Here is an 18,461-nt window from a genome sequence, read left to right as displayed (position 1 = left end):
TCTCTCTCTCTCTCTCTCTCTCTCTCTCTCTCTCTCTCTCTCTCTCTCTCTCTCTCTCTGTGTTTATGTTCTCTTTCCCTCTTCTTATATTCCCCTTTCCTTCTCTCTCTCTTTCTCTCTCTCCCTCCCTTCGCGTTTCGCTGTCTCTCTCCCTACACGCGTTCATCGTCCACATCGTGCAAACATGCACGCTGTCATTTTTGCTGGTCAACGTCCGGTCAGCGAAACAGTCTCTCCTTCTCTCGGCTGCCAACTTGCTGCACGTGCAGCGCGATGTCTCTGTTCCTCTGTCGCTTCGTTCTTGATCCTTCTCCCCTCTCCCCCGCACTCTCCCTCTCTCTTTCTGTCTCTCTCTCTCTCTCTCTCTCTCTCTCTGTTTTTCTCCCATCCCCTGCATCGCATTACGTTGACATCATTTCTTTGTTTCCTCGTCGGCGGCGCCTGGTCCTCTTCTCGCAATTTGCGCCAGAGTGAGACGTAGAGCAGCCTAGAATCGCAATGATAATAACGATGATTGACCTAACGCGATAGCACAGCGAAAGGTCTACTCATCTGCACAGCGTCGTGGGTCGACGACCGCAAACAAGTAGCCGAGGATAATCCCCGCGAAAGCCATGCGTATAGTCACGTGTGTATTGACGCAAGACTTTGCGAAGACGCAAAAAGAATTCGCATTTAGAAACGTGACGATTAAAAAACTTGACGCAATATTTGTAATCTGAGATTCGCACGGCGACTCTCGTCTGTTTCAGAGTTCTTCAAGAAGTTGGTAAAGTGGGCTGAGCAATTCGGCGACATTTATTTGCTTTGGGTCGGCATGCGACCTTTCATCTTCCTCTACAAAGCTGAGGCGGTGCAATCCTTGCTGAAGAGCAGTATTCATATCGATAAAAGTCTCGAGTATGAATACCTGAAGCCATGGTTGGGTACCGGTCTGGTGACCGGCAACGGTAAGTGATTTGTGATTCACTCGCGCGTGCGAGAGGTCTCGCTCTTTTTAGCTAAACTTTCAACGCTTTATAATTTTCCTTTCGCTCATTTTCAAGCTCAGATGTAAGTATATGTTCTTTGAAAGTGCAGCTAATACGCAGACCGACATAAAGACTAATAATTTAAGGCATGGGTGGGTTTAAGTATCCTTGACATTTATTACAACTGCATACTGCAACACTGCAACACGATTATCAACGATTATTTGCATATGCAGCGAACATAGCAATGTGAAGTGATATATTGTTAATGAATGAATTCATGTATTCGTATTTTTGCATGGATAATCTGACCTGTTGGCTAATTTATCTGCCTATATATGTATAATTTATATTTCTATTGCATCGAGTATTGTATCTATAAATAAATATAGATGTACTGCGAGTGTATAATTAGATATTTTTCTTCAGCCTAAATAACTTGCTGTTAATACGACACAATTATGCGGAAGTATTAGTCAATTGCTTAAATGCACGGCCACTTGAGAATATCCTAAAGAATAGAAGTCATCAAATCTACCAAGCCATTAATTGCCAACCGACCCGTCCGTTAATTAGCCATGGTTTACTCTCACGATCACAATTGCTACAATTGTTCTTACCGCAGCATCGGAATCTGGAGGTTCTGACAATTTTAGACAGTTCGCATTGAGATGAGTAAAATGCCAGGTGTCCAAGTCGATCAGTAATCTAAGGCATGGGTGAACTTAAGTATCCTTGACATTTATTACAATTACGTACTGCAACGCTGCAATACGATTGTCAACGATTATTTGCATATGCAGCGAACATAGCAATGCAAAACAATATATTGTTAATGAATGAATTTATGCACTCGTACTTTTGTCACGAAAGATCGTTCTATAGTAAATCGAGTGCACTAAATACGAGTGTGATCACATAAACTGTTCGTCACGTTCCCGACAAGATAACGGTTTGAAACGCTTTTTTTGCCACTTTCACAAATTTGTAACGCGTGAACCAAACAAACTCGCAATCTCGAAATGGCCCGAAATTGAAACCTTCGCCTTTAATTTAAAAAGACAATTTACAATAATTTACAATTTAGAATGACAAAAATGCAAAATTTTATAATATAGCGATGTTATCGGCGCTTAAACACTGATGTCTCTCTAATACTTTAGACACGTGTGCGATTGTGTAAAGTTTGAAAAGGCATCTTGGAACTATTCGTGGCTGAGATAAAAAAGAATTGACAGAAATAAGAACGGAAAAAAAAGATCCATCAATTAGCTTGACTTGCTAAAGAAAAAGTAAAAATTTGGAATTTAAATTATAATTCATGTTCGTTCAATTGAGTAACACGAGAATGAAAACTTAATATGTATAAATACAAAATTTCGTGAGCTATAGAGGAAGCATTTGTAAGATTCTTATATTTAGAAATGTCGAATTAGACTCGCGATTTTATTTCAGAGATCACTGAATCGCTGTCGCTGTCGAATCAGCGTGATCTTTTTGCTCGCATTTTTTATTTCGCATTTGAAATGAGTACGTTTGTAGCAACAAAAATATTGACGTAAACTCTGCGCAAAATCGTCTCTTACGAAACTATAACGTTTATCTCAAACACGTAGCTAAGGCCGATAAAAAACACGTAGACGCTCAAATTGACATTCTTAGATTTCTATTGATTCGTCTACAACTACATCATATTTTTATCTTTTGTTTCAACCGATGTCAGGTGTGTTTTCTAACGTTTTATCAAACGTTCTTACTCCTATGTATTGGTCAGAATATGCCAAATCCGTTAGTACTAATTTATATACAAGAGCCGGAGCAGTTTAATGATCGTAACTACAATGTGGAGTTTCAAAAGTAGCCTTTCTAATTTCTTTTTTTTCGCAAGAAGCTTTGTATCCCTATATGTCATGTCATGTTTATCGGAATCTTCTAAAGCCTGCTTTCGTCCAACTCATGAATTCAGTGATGCGCTTTATATTATATCGATCGAATTGTCTTGAGAGTAAACCCGACGTAATTACGAAAAGATAACTGGTTCGCGAACCAGTTATCCAGAAATAGCTACTCGTCCTTGTCGCAAGCTCACAGAAAATCGCCAATCACCGCTGGTAATCGCGCGACTTCGAGTTCAGCACAGCAAAATCGTGATTTCTGGGCGCGTATAAAATTATAGGAATGAAAAAAAGGTAAAAAAGAAAATATCAATGTTCATGAAATGATCCAGCAAAGCTGGTCTTCCTATGCGAGAGTATGTCGATCTAATGCGCGATCTAAAGTTGTTCTTAAATCACAGACTCTCTATTAAATTTTTTTCTCATCAATGATCAGTTAAATAAAACGGGAAGTGATGTCAATAAGAGATACATCTCGATACATGTATTTTTAGGCGCGAAAGAGATAAATCATTTAGTATTTACAGAATATATCCAGATTGACATTAGATTTTTTTACCGGGATAAATGTTGCATCGTGTACTATTTTCACGTAATTCTAGACAATGTGACGCAACATATTTTCTAAACGACGTCAAATGTATTTTCTCGTCAAAGTCCTCTCAGAGAGATTCATTTCTTGCAATGGGAGTCACGGAGTTATTCGTGACCTTGTAGTATTCGTGTTCGTGCATTGCAAAACTCCAAATCGAAAGGATTTCGTCAATCAACACGCGGAAATCCCGCGTGTGATCGTTCCAACTTAAGCACTGGGAGATGCGAACAGTGCGATAATTATGTCGACAGACTTGTTTTGCGAGATATTAATGTTAAAAATAACAGGCATCGCGGCATAAAACACAGAACATGCACAAACACAGAAGTTATAAGAAAAACGACGACAAGATACACGACGGAATATCGTTGTTGGATCTAAAAATACATGATTTGGCGACCACTAATATCAACAGATTGACAGACCAGAAAAAGAAACGCGTCTCTCCTTGTTAAGGCAGATTCGTCACATCCAGTATCATGCAAAAGCTCGATAACAAACGTTACAACGTCATGTAAATAAATATAGATTTGGTAAATAAGTATAACGATGTAAACACATGGCTATCGCATAGAACGATTTACTGCGTTACTGATGACGTATTTACTTATCTGTCCGATAAATAGCTCAGCTCAATTGGAATGATCTCGAAAGAAATGAAGAAATTTGACACGAATTTTGCCCGGAGTCTCTTTCAAAATCTGTTCTTCTATTAATAAGACCACGAATTCGATTAACAGTCTCGATAAATATATCCAGATATGGGACTGTCGTTCACGCGAAAATGATCAATCTTTCGTTTTGTGCTTCCAGGTGAGAAGTGGCACAATCACAGGAAGCTACTGTCATCGACCTTTCACAGTCGCCTTCTCAACGATTATTTAAAGATAGTTGTGAGAGAAGCGAATGTTTTGATTTCCTGTTTGAAGGATGAAAACGGCAAACCTGAGTTTAACATGGTCCCATACGCAAAACGCGCAACTCTTGACATTATCTGTGGTGAGTCAATAGTCATTGTTACTAATCCAGTGTCTAAATTAAACTCTTCATTACGAATGAACAACTGCTTTAGCGTGTATTTTTTACCAGAAAACACCTTCTTACATATATTGTGTGTCACACTGTGAGTCATATTGAAAAATCTCGATTGGTGTATCTAGAGTAGACTTTAGAAAAATCAATTCAAAATGATAACTTCTCATGCTAAATATCCTTCAACGGGCGCGTCTCATCTTCAATGACTTGTAGCATCGAGAATTGCAAGATTTGCGACCAGTGCTAAATCGCGAATACTTCTTCCGGTTCAAATTAACGGTAACGATATTTCTGTCAGAGTTCTGTCGGCCAAGACTAAGCGGCGATCTTTGCTTTCTCATTATAGGTTTGCCCATTATCCTCGAGTCACTCCTTCGTTCGCGTTTCTTTCGCGCGTTTCTTACGTCGCTCGAAAGTTCGAAGGATGAAAACTGCAAATTATAATATGAATTGCTGCAGTGAATCACATTGTTGTGATAACGGCTTTCGTAATGAATTTTGGAAAGAAATTCGAGAGAGATTTTGTCGCACGCACGCACGCGGCCGACAAAAGTGAGAAGCAAGGACGAAAAGGCGAAAGACGAGACGCGATGCAAAGAATCTCCCTTCGTGTTTTATTAATTTCAATATAATAAGAGAAATAGAATGTCCATATAACTCTCTCAAGTTCGGTCAGTAACAAAATTGGGTTGATAAGAGCCAAGTAAGACGCAGGCCTTGGCAATTAACTCACTATTAAGATACTTCAACAACATCATTATTCTCTGACTCAATAACTAATTAATTAATCGCAACTGTCAGCCTACGTGGCCCAGTTTTTTACTGATGATAAAAAAATGTTATAATGCCATCTCAGGAACGTGAAATATCGGAAAATTGAGAGAACTATACGTTATCGATGCTCGAAATAATTTTATTAGTTCTATATTGTCCTTGGACGACTCGGACCGCGTCACTTCAAGGCGTAAGTGATCCATCAGCTTCGACATTGATAAGCCGCGTGTTCTCGAATTGCACGATTGCTGTATCGGTGACGTTTTATTTTGTAATTTGAAACGTTGATCTCCTCCTTGTGGTTGCGATAACTACTCAATTATCCGTTGCGTTTGCAATAGACGCGTTATGTAATATTTTGTACATTGCTCGGCTTCAAATCCATTCATTTTTCCTCACTCTCGCCGCGTGTAGATTTTCAATCTGACGCATTTCCTTTGTCTGCATAATAGAGGCGTGCGTTTTAAGTGTGAGGAGTGATTAATTACCGTTCGCACTCTAAGTACGTTCGGTGAAACAAAATTCATAGATTTCGCTGGCGCTGTGCAGATCGCTTTTTTTGGCAGAGCAAGTTATAAGAGCAAATACTCGATATTCGTGCAAATAGATTAGAATAGAATAGATAGTAATGTTTGACAATGTCAAACATAATATTGAAGGTTTCATAATCCATAAACGGTTCCATTCTGATTTATGCATTATATATTATTAATGCATTTTAATACAGAAAAAATATTCTTCCTTCATTGCAGATAGCGCTATGGGTATCCTGCTCGATGGACAAACTAATTATAATAATGAATATGTTATTGCTGTAGATAGGTGAGCATTATTTTTATTATTTTTTAAAAAGTATTGAGGCCGCATTCTAGATGCATATCGAATGTTATGTTTTTTTTTCTAACTTGAAGCTAAAAAACAGCTTACGTCATACATGACGTCTATAGAAAAAATATAGAAACCAAACTTTAAGTAAGGCAGTAATAACAGCTGTTGTTTCTTTTCGCATTTTTTTTTCATTACTGTACACATGCTCTGTATTCGTCGCACATAAAGCCTATTGTCCCCTAATGTTATTGTTATTATCGTTATATTAAAAAACGAAACTTAAAATCAGATAGCCACATTTAATGCCTTTTAATTCAGAATTAATGCCTAATATGCATCCAGAATAAGATCCAATACGATCTAACGAACTTTTTCGAGGCGTTAATAATTTGCAGTAATTTCTAATCGTTGATATACCGCTTATGTTTTGTTTATTCATATTGAATTGTCTGAAGTAAAATTGTTAATTGGTACGCGTATTAAATAATAATTGTAAATAAAATCATTGAAAGGCCTCTTTTCTTCCAGGGTTGCTTCTATAATGCAAATGAGGTTCACGAACATTTGGATCTCTTACGATCCAATTTTTAAGATGACAAAGTTGGGGAAAGAACATGACTCTGCCCTTCACACTATCAACGAATTTGTTGGGAAGGTAATTATATTACATTTAATAATAATCTAATAATAATAGTTATTACAAGAATAAAAATACGATCTATGGATGTAAGAAATATCTAACATTACGTTTACAAAAAAATTCGACGTGTATATGTAAATCAATTTAACACTATATATTATATTCAGAGAGAAAAGTGTTGAATAAATAATATATTAATAATAATGATTTTTGGGCATATATATGTTTGTAACGCCTGTTTTACATGGGATATTTCATATATATAGGTTATCGCAGATAGAAAAACAGAATGGTTATCGAAGCGCGACGGAAACTTTAATGAACCAACGACGAAGAAACAAGCTCTCCTAGATCTGCTCCTGGAGATGTCCCATAAGCATACCGATTTCACTGATAAAGATATTCGCGATGAAGTGAACACTTTTATGTATGCTGGACACGATACGACTGCTACCAGCGTCACTTGGACGCTTTACGCGCTTGGACGACATCCCGAATATCAAGTATGTCACGTTGCAACTTTTGATTTTATCAAAGCATATTAAAACATAACGAATTTGCCTATCGATCTATATTTCCTATAGAGTTCTATATAGACAAAATAATAAATAAATCGAATGAATAGATGAAAAATAAATGGCGCGTTATTTTTTCTCGTATTTTAAAGCTTTATCTAATTTCAATGTTCTCTTATTTTGCTTTAGAAAAAAATTGTGGACGAATTCGAGAAAGTAATAGGTACGGAGGAGATTACCTTAGATAACTTGAGTAAACTGATATGGTTGGACGCTTGTATAAAAGAGCAGTGGAGATTATACGCGGTCGCTCCGCTCATTGCTAGGCAAATTTATAAACCAATCGAAATAAGTGAGTATCGCGTTAATTTTCGCTCTTTTTTCTCCCTCTTTCTCTCTCTCTCTCTCTCTCTCTTTCTCTCTCTCACTTTCTCTCTTCTTCTGCACTATTAATTTTAGCGGAGGAGAAATTAATCTAAATTTTGGTTGCGTGTAATCTCCTTTTCCATTCACATTTTACTCGTACGCATTCTTTACTTTTAACAGAATTTAGATATGAAATATGTAATCTACAGAGATATATGAGATATCTTTGTTCTTTCCAGTGGGCAATATAATTCCTCCTGGCTCAACTGTTCTCATAAACTCCTACTTGCTGCATCGCAACTCCTCTTACTTTTCCGATCCGCACGTTTATCGACCGGAACGATTCTTACCAGATAGCCCCAAGATACCTAGATTTGCCTTCATCCCCTTTAGCGCTGGTTCGCGCAACTGCATCGGCTGGAAATTTGCCACCATCATAGTCAAGGTAATCGTTCTGTCGGTGCTCAGGTCTTATCACGTGGAAGCACTTGATAGGGAAGATCAGTTGCGCTTCATATCCGAATTAGTGTTAGTCAACGCAGGCGGGATTCGTCTCAAAATCACATCGCGCGATCAACACACAAATTTGTCTTAAACAATGGAGTTGTCATATAAAAAATTTTGTACAAGTCATAAGTGATGCGTCGAAACAATGAATCGATGACATCGTTTTGATAACGTTTTCTGACTGGAAAAGTTATCTCATGGACTGAAAATAAAAACATGTTTATATTTAAAAACAAAGTCTCCTTTAAATTTCTGAAGTGTTTATATATAAAAAAACCTATTTAGCTCATTTTATATCATATTTAGAGACATCATTAAAGTGTTATTAATATGTCATTTAATATGTATGTAATCCTGCTATTTGAATTCCTTAAAATAGAAACGTGTTTTTATTTATGTAAGTATGTTCCTCTTGTCACTCTATGTATAAAAGTATTAAAATAAAATCAACGTTTAGTTGATTTTTTGAAATTTTTTTCTTTTTTCATCAGAATATCTCAAAATAAAATGTAAAATATTCCGCAAGGTATTCACTTATAGATAACTTTTTATCTTTGTACTTTCATACATAATTTGATAAGAAGATGTATGGATTGACGAGAAAAATAATAACGTAAATTAAGGTGGCGATTTTAAATATCTTACCCTGTATAATTATACACATCTAATTTTGTAAAATCATTTTATTAAGTCCTAATAAACAGCAAGTATTAGTTACATAATATACGGTATTAGGTAACGGTTATATTGTTGTGTGAGACATAACATCGATGTTATCCCAGCGAGAAATTACTCGTCGATTGACGAAACAATGTCGAAACAATGTCGAATTGACGTAGAAATCGTATCAAATGGACGTCGATTAAACATTATTTCGACATCGATTGACGACTCATTTCTCGCTGAGATATTACTGGTACTAAATATTTATTGATTCACTTTATTAATACATTATATTACATTATATAAACGTATAATCGTTTAATGTAATTAATGAAATAATTTTACAAAATTGGTTGTGTATAATTTGTGTGTATAATTATTATTTTACATTTTAATTATATAGTACTATAGTTAAATATATTTTTTTTATGAACAATATTCTTTAAGTTTTGATAGACAAGATTGTAGATTATAAAAGTTTACAAGCTAAATAAATATTTATAATAATAATTTAACATTTCATGTTTTTTAATTTAATTGTGTGTATATATTATACATATATATTGTTCGTGTGTAGTTTATTCAATCGTGTTGCTGAAAAATAAAGTTTGTTTAATCGAAATTGAGTCATACTATTTGGAAATAAACAATCCTCTGACTTATTATGGAATTGCACTATCCGTTCTTAAAAATTTTGTTTTTTATCGTAAGTATATACAGAATGTTATTAGGAATGAGATATGTAGAATACAAAGTCATATAAAAGTCAAAATGACGTCAAATGATATAAAAGTGATGTCATTTTGAGATCAAACGATACCATTTTTGACAATTTATGACATTGATGTCAAAATGATATCATCTTGACATTAAAATAATTTTGTGTTCTACCTGGGTATATTGAGGTAAACTGATAAAAGTTGTCTCCTTAGCGTTATCTTTGATATCTTGATAGACTCGTTAAGTACAAAAATAACTTGTATTTAATGAGAAAATATGATTGTGTATCGTGTATTGTTTATGTTTCAATATAAGAAAAAAGTACATTTGATCTACTATTGAATATCTATTACTACCTCAATTGATGTATAGTGGCGGCTCGTAGCGGAGACTTCGAAACTAACTTGGTAAAAATAACATTAAATCTATCACTACCTCATTTGTTTTTTTAATTGAAGAATAAAGGAGGTACAAAAAGTGTAGTGAATCTAAATGTTCTGCCTATGGTAGTTAATAAGTTACATAAGTTTGGTGTCTCATTATGAGAAAGAGGTTTCTATTTTAATATACTCTATATTATTATAATTATGTCTTATCTTGTAATCTTATCGTAGGCGGTTAGGAACTTTGTAATTTATATATATATATCACTACCTCAGTTTTTTTTTTTTTATTACGTGATATACATAGCCTTTAAGTACATGCTTATTCGGCTTAAACCTAGTTTTACAATTTTTATTTTCCTTACCCTGTCTAATGTTCCTTCTTATTACTATGCATGTGTATAAGAGTGTCTTAAATTATTTGTTTACATAAGTTTCTTGGAATTTGCTTTAGTTTCCTTCTGATGTTACAGTTCGTGCTTTTCGTCCACATTTTGTATGATTTCTAGCTTCGAAAATAAAGTGTTTGTTATCTTATTTGTTCTTATTACGCTAACCAAATCACTACCTCAGTTTTTTTTTTTTTTTTATTACGTGATATACATAGCCTTTAAGTACAAGCTTATTCGGCTTAAACCTAGTCTTACAATCGTTACTTTCCTTACCCTGTCTAATGTTCCTTCTTATTTCTAAGACATGTGTATAAGAGTTTCTTAAATTATCTATTTACATAAGTTTCCTGGAATTTGCTTTAGTCTCCTGATGTTACAGTTCTGTCACTACCTCAGTTGGTCGATGTACACGGTGGCGGCTCGTAGCGGAGACTTTTGGAACTAATTTTACAAAAATAACGGGTCTAAATTATGTGTGCATCGAGACCCGTTATTTTTGCAGAATTAGTTCCGAAGTCTCCGCTACGAGCCGCTATCGTACATATCGACCAATTGAGATAGTGACAGATTTAAGATAATGATAAAACACAATTGAAGCAGCGATCAATTCTACAGAGAATTAGATGCTTTTTGTATTGAAATAGATAGTAAATGATATACGATAATATATTTTATTTAATATGTTTATTATTAAAAATTTATACTACATACTTTATACTATATTTTAGCATATATTATTTCATAAATATTTTATGCAGCTGGGGACTTAACGACGTTTTATAATTCAACAGAATATATAAACTAGCGAAGATTTACAGCTTTTGTTTAATACGTAACCTTAATTTTGTACCATTTCTGCAAATGATAACCTAATCTCGCTTGGTTTTGTTTATTTGATTGCTCGAGTCGCTGTATTGCCGTATGGAGGGGATATGAAATGGTGTGATTGTGCAGAGAAGAAATAAAAAGCCTTCAGAGTTACTTTCGTTCGAAGTGACTCGAAAAGTCTCATGACGAATCCTATTGTATGTGTTAATTATTATGCGACCACGCAACACATCGCATTATCATAGTATGTGAGTCGCTGATAAATCCCGTCAGTCACAATGATAACGATTTGCACGTTGACCGGCGAATTGTGTCTATTCGTAGGTTAAATCGCTCCGGGATTGATCGTAAAGGAAAGAAAAATCTTGATTGATCACAATGCGGACAGCTATCGCGGTGTTCTGTGTTTTTCTAGGCTGTTGTACCAACGTCGTGTTCCTGGAGCTACTTGTCAAGTGAGTAACTGATGACTCGGCAACTCGGTTGCATAACAAGCAGCGTACATAAGCAATGTATATACACTGTTCTTCAGATCTTCTGGTTTTCTGTATTTATTCCTTTATTCATGAATTAGGTATATCATTTTGGCAATTTAACATTACTACAAATATGCTTATCTGTTTCTATACGTATATCTGTATGTACTGTGTATTCCCTCTATTGCATTCATTAGTTATCATTAAGTTGACCTTGTAAATAGATGAGCCAGAAGATAGAGCAATTTTCAAGAATAGAAAAGATATTAAGGTGCAGATTTAATATTGAAATTGATCATTGACCTTTAGGGATGATCCTGGTAGCGGAAATCTTATCACGTTCTCGCAATTTCTCTTTATATCTATTGAAGGATTTTTATTCACATCCAAATGCGGCACCGTTAAGCCAAATATAGGCATAAAGGACTATTTTCTCCTAGTTACAATGTTCTTTATCACCAATGTTTGCAACAATTATGCCTTTGACTTCAATATTCCCATGCCGTTGCATATGATATTCAGAGCTGTGAGTAAATTCACATCGGTACAAAGTTCAATGTTACGCAAACCATTACATGTCTGCATTTTTTCAGGGTTCTCTTATAGCCAACATGATCATGGGAATTGTGATTTTGAAGAAGAAGTACACATTTAGCAAGTACTTATCAGTATTTATGATTACTTCAGGCATAGCGATTTGCACGATCATCAGTGGTAAGGAGATCAAGTCCTTGAGACAGAAAGACACGGAGCATGTGCCCACAACGCCGTGGGAAGACTTCTTCTGGTGGAGTCTGGGCATATCTCTGCTCACGATCGCTCTATTCGTCTCCGCGAGAATGGGCATCTACCAGGAGGTGTTGCACAGTCGATATGGCAAAAATGCGCGAGAGGCTCTGTATTATACAGTAAATTTCCTGTATCATATCTCGACGTATTAATGACGACATTGATGTAACGTACAAATTATTTTTGCAGCATCTGCTACCCTTGCCATTCTTCGTAACGTTAGCACCTAACATCTACGATCATTGGAAATTCGCGTTTGCATCTGAGCCTATGGAATTGCCTCTGATCGGCGTGTACCTACCAAAATTAATCGTATATTTAGTCGGGAACATCTTGACGCAGTATCCTTTTCTCTTGCTACACAAGACTTCAATAATTCTTTCCATTTTTGGTTAGGGTATTTTTCCGGTATTGTATCTACATATTTTTGTATCACGACTATTGGTTTTAAGGAAAATCAACAAATCAGCTATATTAAAGCTTCTGGCCCTTTACATTGTCTATCTCTTTTTAATGACATCAGAAGCGAGATAATGCATGCTAAAAATTTTTGCGAGATACGTTAAAATAAAAATATATATCCATAAAGTAACATTTGCAATCGATTAAACAAATTTGTAAGATATTCCGTGCATTCCCCTTTTACTCTAACAATCAATAATTTGTCGTAAATTGACGTGACATTCATCTTCTTAACCTATTCAGGTTAATTTATAATAAATTATTGATCGTTAGAGCATAAAAAGAGAATGCACGGAATATCTTACAAATTTATTTAATCGATTTCAAGTGTTACTTTATGGATATATATTTTTATTTTAACGTATTTCGGAAGAATTTTTAGCATGCATTTGCTCGTTTCTGATGTCATTAAAGAGAGATAGACAATACGAGAGGCCAGGAGCTTTAAATGCAAATAATATATCAGCTGCATATATGTCGGAAATGGAGGGCGTTATTGGAGTACTGTGTACATCTGTCTGTATGCTGTCTGATGACGTGTAAAACAGACAAATGTATCACAACAATGTTTTTCTTAACTACTTTCTTCCAGGTACATGTGCATCAGTTCTGTGTTTGTGTTAACGACAGAATGCAGTTCACTCACAGTCACTCTGGTGATAACCCTGCGAAAGTTCCTGTCTTTACTCTTCTCTATAGTTTACTTCAAAAATCCATTTACTTTACATCACTGGATCGGAACTTTACTAGTCTTTGTGGGTACGATTATATTTACAGAAGTAGTGCCAAAGATTAAGCAAAGTTTGCAGCCTATACCTAAGAAAGTGGATTAGAGATGTTAACGTTATTAAAAATGAATGCGAACTAAACACCGTGATTCATTTTCAATTATGCAGTAACGAATTCCTCATGGCATTTATGGCGTCTAATAAACAATGCATGAGAGAAATTCGCGAATGGTTATAACACCTGACAAGGTGACTAATGCCGTCCATCAATTTATACAAATATATATGTATAATACGTTTTTCTCTCTCTCTGTAAAATAGCGACAAATATATAATATTTGAAATTTGTCTTTACTATCCGCTGCTGTATTTTCATAATTAAATTGACAAATAAAAATACTCGCATTCTCACTCTTGATTACTAAGATGCCCGTCACATCGTCCTGCTGATCTTCGTAAACTGGTTAGGTAAATATTGGAGATGTTTGGTGCATATCATTGATGACATCAGATATTCCAGTTTAACGCTGTAGGTATATATTCTTGTCTTGTGATATATACGCTTTTTACAATAAATATATTTCTTCTCTATCTCTCTAGTAACAATTTTTAATATAATTCGATATCGGGGCACAGTGTTCGGATGTCATGAATCGTCGTATATCGCTCCACTAGGCTCGTTGTCCGGAGAGTTTCCTCGAAAGACAGAGATGATTGGCGAATGCAGAAAGCAACGAACAAAGCCGGTCGCGTAATTAAGACAAGTTTAAAGAGGTAGCGTATCATATCCGCTGAATCATCCCTTGGCACGCGTGCATAGTCCGTAAAATGTACTACATTATATTTAAATTAAATTAAATTTGTATTTACACACCGTCTACTCACGAAAGGAAGATATACTATCGTATATACAATGGCACGAGTCAACTGTCCGCGCGTACGAGCCACAGCTGTCTGAGAATGCTCGCCGAAACAAACGTCGTACACAGTTTTGTTTTCTCACGATATAAATGTACAAAAATGTAAGAAAATAAAGCTAAAAATCCAAGAAAGGGCAGCGCTGTCGCCAAGCACAGCCTGAGATATGAAAAACGGATTTCATTCCTTCGCTTAACACTAACGAGTGACCCTCACCAAGTGATACACACAGATTTTGTTTCTTCTGCTGTTGTTTCTTTTTTTATTTGATATAGCAAAAAAGGGATTATTTATACAACAAAAAAATTAGCTCGAGATCACTTTCAACGTTCATAGTCCCATTTTAATAATTCTATAAAATATTCCACAAATATTTTAGAAAAACATTTTAGATGCTTCGGACATAAATTTTTTTACTTTCGATGGGTTGTAAGATGGTGACTTCTATTTGACTACTTGACTTTCTATCAAGGACTTTTTGAGGTTGATAGAACTTTTGAGGGATAGATAGAAATATATATTTTTTAAATGCGTTGTTTGTGAAATATTTTATAGTGTTATTAAAATGAGGCTATATAAGCGCTGAAAATTTTTAACTAAACTTTTTGTTGCACAAATAATTCTTTTTTAGGATGTTTGTATCAAACTACAGAAGATAAATAAAATCTGCGTGTATCACTTAGTGGAGGTTACTTGTAAGGGTAAATTAACGTAATACTCTAGTCTATTTCATATTATATATATAATATTACATACGCTATAGTATCGTTATTAATATCGCAATAATAGAAGAGGTACCTTCTAACAGCTACTATTAAATTGGTCAACGCACATGTATAAAATATTTCTGATTAACTTACCCTTGCGTCTACGATTATAAAAGAAAAGAAGATATAACGTAAAACTTCAACTGAATTACACTAACGTGTTCACGCATAACACGTTTCTTTCTTCATCGAGTTCCACTCAAAAGAACTTTGTTCGAATATGTTAAGAAGGAGAGATTAATAATTTTACAGCGCTGAAAAATTAATCGCAATATATAGAATGTTTTCGTCGGTGAACTTATCATGTCTTAAGAGCACTCTGAAATAGAAGGCCACGACATAATCGCGAGAACAAGTCGTACACAGTGATCAATTGTATATGCTTTTGTAATTTGTGAATCTATAAATTGGACGTCATAGCGCAATAGTCGGTCAGTCAGTTCTGATGAGTCTGAAATAATAATCAGTTATATTAGAATAAAACCGATTCGGGTTTCTCCACGACCTTGAAAATATTGGACAGTTCGTCGACCAGTGTTTCATAACGGTAGGCCACCCGTATGTCCGGCACGTTGGTTCGCGTGATATCGTTACCAGCGACTCCTTCCTTCGTATAGTTCGGTCCTAGCCAGTACTGTTTGCTCTGTAACACATTTATTCACATAGAAATATAATAACTAGATTACATTCATAATGTTTGCGCGTTGATTCACGCTTATGTGTGGAACAGGATATAAAGTAAAAAAATGCATTACGCTCGTTAATACATTCATTATAATTGCAACGAGATATGTGTAAACTAGAAAATTACCAGGAATTCCGATAGTAATACTCACCTTATGCGGAAAGCCACTCATGAGAACGGAATTGCGCGCTAGTTCGCACATGTCGCAGGAGCTGAGTTTCCATACCTGCGCGGCGATACTGTATTCTTCCATCAGAGGTTCCTACAATGAATTACATAACATCATATTACAACACAGACTAGATGTCTTTATAATTATACGTTAATACGCTTTGCACGTGAATTTTATGAATAAATTAGTGAATTTTATGAATAAATTTTCTCACCTTGGTAAAATGAAACTGGAGAGGATCGTCCGTGGATAAGCTTATACATAGTCCCCTAGCAAGATACTCTGGAAGCGGATTACGATGATAGTTGAGGAAAAGCGAGTTGTTACTGAGCGGTGACATCGCGATGCCGATTTGCGCCAGGTAATACAGGTATTGAAGCACGGGAACTTTCCTGAGCAGCAGACCGTGCGAAATATTCTCTGCCATCATGTATCCGCATACGAGATGTTGAACGGGTCCGGCCTCGCCGCAATGAGGTCTCAGGACGAATGTATTCAAGCCTTGTTCCCTATAAGTAAATTTATGGCAAGAACATTATGATCAATTAATAGAGTTATAATCAATAATGTTAATTACTTTAGTAAACATCGAATAAACATTACATGTTACAATATTATAATTTTCCCGCTCAATAATGTTACTGTTACCTTATAATGTTTAGACTTATATCTGGGAATTAAAATATCGGGTGTGAATCTAATAAAACGGAGAAACATACGCTCTAAAGTGATTGAGGACAGTCATGTTCGCATAGGTGTAGTACTGGTAATATCCGTAAGGCGGGTTCTCGATGTCGTCCCATTCTGCGGGTGGGCAAACGTCTTTGTCGAAGAGAGGATTCTCAGGCTTGCTTTCGTCGTCCACGGAATCGAAACCTATTACCTGCAACGATAATATCGAATGTAACATTTTCTCGTTTAAACTAGAATGTAATAGGCAAGTAATAGGCAAGTAATAAGCGAATCGAAAAGATAATAGAATAAAATATTATGAAACGTACGTATTGAAGGAATTTATGTAACTCTGGGTGAGAATTGGGATCGTTGGTCACCTCGAACAACGGCAGGAAGATGTTGTTGATAATTTCTTGGAAGTTCGTCATGAGCTTGTTCAGCTTGAAGATATCGCTGCAATGTGAGGCGCGAATGATGAGAGCTCACAGATGAATTGAAAGAACTTTGCGCTCGCATACACAATACGCGCTGAACTTACTATAATCTAGGGATCTGTATAAGCCAGCGCACGTTGTCAGAAGAAACGTCGCCCTGAATCGCCCACTTGGCCAGTTTATCCCATTCCTCCGGGCTTTTGCCGTAAATCGAGAGACGTAGCTCAGCGTTCTGATACTTTGACTCTTCAAGATCGCTCGCAACTTCCTTGATTATGCTTGCAAAGAATTTTCCATTTAGATAGTTGTCAGTCTTAAGAAAAACTTCTCGCAGGCGACTCTCCCCGATAGGATTGTACTTTGCATTGAACTTATCGAATCTATGAAACGTGTTTCTGTCCTGCAATGAAGAAAAAAATTCCGTCGTCATGTATTGAACTTCGAGGATGTGAACGGTAAAGATGTTACTCGCGCGAACACTTACCGCGTGCACGTCTAACATGTCGACGCTCAAATCGTAAGTAGTCAGATTCATAGATTGAAAAACTTCACGGAGCGTCATGGTCCCACCACTCTTCGAACAAGTGACCACTTCGTCCGCGTGGTTCTTCAATGTTTTCTTGATAAATCTGAGCAGGTGCTTTTGATTCATGCAGGAAGCCGCGTGTATATGAGTATCGACCTGTGAAATCAGTCACGAAATAATTTAATTCAATCATCCACTGATGTATGAACAAAAAGCTCAACTTGAGAATGTCCATGTAAATATAATTTCTTTCACTCTCAGATGATTTTCCAAGCGATAAAAAGGAGTCTCTCTTTTGCAACAATTTTACTTTATATAATTACAGCGAAATTACACATGCTTGCAGTAGACCCTACAACTTATGTGCGTACTTGCAGTACTGAACGTACATACCTTTCTGATATTATAGAAGTCCCTGTGGGGTACGGCCTTCTGACTCGCCAACTCTCGCAGTTCATTCAGCAGCACGTGTAATTGGTATTTGGAGGAAAGGTAACTCAGTCTACGATAGCAGAAGGATTTCAAAGGTCCGTCGGCGATCATCGTGCACAGCTGGTTCATGTCTCTGACGAAAGTTGCCAGATCCGGATATGAGTACGGGATCGGTTTGCCGTCAGCCAAATCCTCGTCGTTGGCGAAGACATTGAAGACGCCATTGACGGGTGCAATCGTGTAGTTCTTCGTCGGCGGGAATTCGCATTCCCACGGGTCGCCTCG

The 18,461-nt window shown here is 36.1% G+C and overlaps 3 protein-coding genes across 17 annotated transcripts in view; 2 read left to right on the top strand and 1 right to left on the bottom strand.

Moving 5' to 3' along the window:
- Nucleotides 1-9,304, top strand: part of LOC116853920 (cytochrome P450 4c3-like) — a 15,112-nt gene extending 5,808 nt beyond the window's left edge. For both annotated transcript variants that reach the window (XM_032835281.1, XM_032835280.1), the window contains exons 2-8: nt 753-950; nt 4,275-4,460; nt 6,023-6,092; nt 6,627-6,753; nt 7,005-7,241; nt 7,443-7,605; nt 7,859-9,304. In XM_032835281.1, the coding sequence (XP_032691172.1) occupies nt 753-950; nt 4,275-4,460; nt 6,023-6,092; nt 6,627-6,753; nt 7,005-7,241; nt 7,443-7,605; nt 7,859-8,214 (1,337 nt within the window). In that variant the 3' untranslated portion in view covers nt 8,215-9,304. The remainder of the gene's footprint in view (nt 1-752; nt 951-4,274; nt 4,461-6,022; nt 6,093-6,626; nt 6,754-7,004; nt 7,242-7,442; nt 7,606-7,858) is intronic.
- A 1,568-nt stretch (nt 9,305-10,872) lies between these two features.
- On the top strand, nt 10,873-13,966 carry LOC116854021 (UDP-xylose and UDP-N-acetylglucosamine transporter-like). 2 transcript variants are annotated; one of them, XM_032835475.1, is made up of 6 exons: nt 10,873-11,356; nt 11,437-11,567; nt 11,898-12,114; nt 12,182-12,496; nt 12,567-12,718; nt 13,432-13,966. In XM_032835475.1, exons 2-6 carry the CDS (start codon nt 11,491-11,493, stop codon nt 13,670-13,672), a joined length of 1,002 nt encoding a protein of 333 aa, XP_032691366.1. In that variant the 5' UTR covers nt 10,873-11,356; nt 11,437-11,490; the 3' UTR covers nt 13,673-13,966. The 2 variants fall into 2 exon arrangements, with proteins under 2 accessions (XP_032691366.1, XP_032691365.1); XM_032835474.1 differs by having other exon boundaries at nt 10,873-11,360.
- A 115-nt stretch (nt 13,967-14,081) lies between these two features.
- LOC116854020 (AMP deaminase 2) overlaps nt 14,082-18,461 on the bottom strand; it is a 41,837-nt gene continuing 37,457 nt past the window's right edge. For all 13 annotated transcript variants that reach the window (XM_032835473.1, XM_032835459.1, XM_032835468.1 and 10 more), the window contains 8 exons: nt 18,138-18,461; nt 17,703-17,900; nt 17,323-17,618; nt 17,111-17,237; nt 16,829-16,992; nt 16,324-16,618; nt 16,089-16,199; nt 14,082-15,895 (listed from right to left, as the gene is read on the bottom strand). The exon at nt 18,138-18,461 is cut by the window's right edge and continues 26 nt beyond it. In XM_032835473.1, the coding sequence (XP_032691364.1) occupies nt 15,725-15,895; nt 16,089-16,199; nt 16,324-16,618; nt 16,829-16,992; nt 17,111-17,237; nt 17,323-17,618; nt 17,703-17,900; nt 18,138-18,461 (1,686 nt within the window). In that variant the 3' untranslated portion in view covers nt 14,082-15,724. The remainder of the gene's footprint in view (nt 15,896-16,088; nt 16,200-16,323; nt 16,619-16,828; nt 16,993-17,110; nt 17,238-17,322; nt 17,619-17,702; nt 17,901-18,137) is intronic.

Source organism: Odontomachus brunneus, unplaced genomic scaffold (genome assembly GCF_010583005.1).
Source record: "Odontomachus brunneus isolate Ranch 3 - 2012 unplaced genomic scaffold, Obru_v1 Obru_scaffold_007, whole genome shotgun sequence".
NCBI lineage: Eukaryota > Metazoa > Arthropoda > Insecta > Hymenoptera > Formicidae > Odontomachus > Odontomachus brunneus.
This window is presented reverse-complemented; position numbering and strand designations above follow the sequence as displayed.

What these genes read in the sequence shown, in the direction of transcription:
- LOC116854021 (XM_032835475.1), top strand. Translation starts at nt 11,491, where the DNA reads ATGCGGACAGCTATCGCGGTGTTCTGTGTTTTTCTAGGCTGTTGTACC. An exon ending in TTCCTGGAGCTACTTGTCAA is followed by an intron (nt 11,568 to 11,897) that starts GTGAGTAACTGA and finishes ATTGACCTTTAG; the next exon opens with GGATGATCCTGGTAGCGGAA. An exon ending in TGCATATGATATTCAGAGCT is followed by an intron (nt 12,115 to 12,181) that starts GTGAGTAAATTC and finishes GCATTTTTTCAG; the next exon opens with GGTTCTCTTATAGCCAACAT.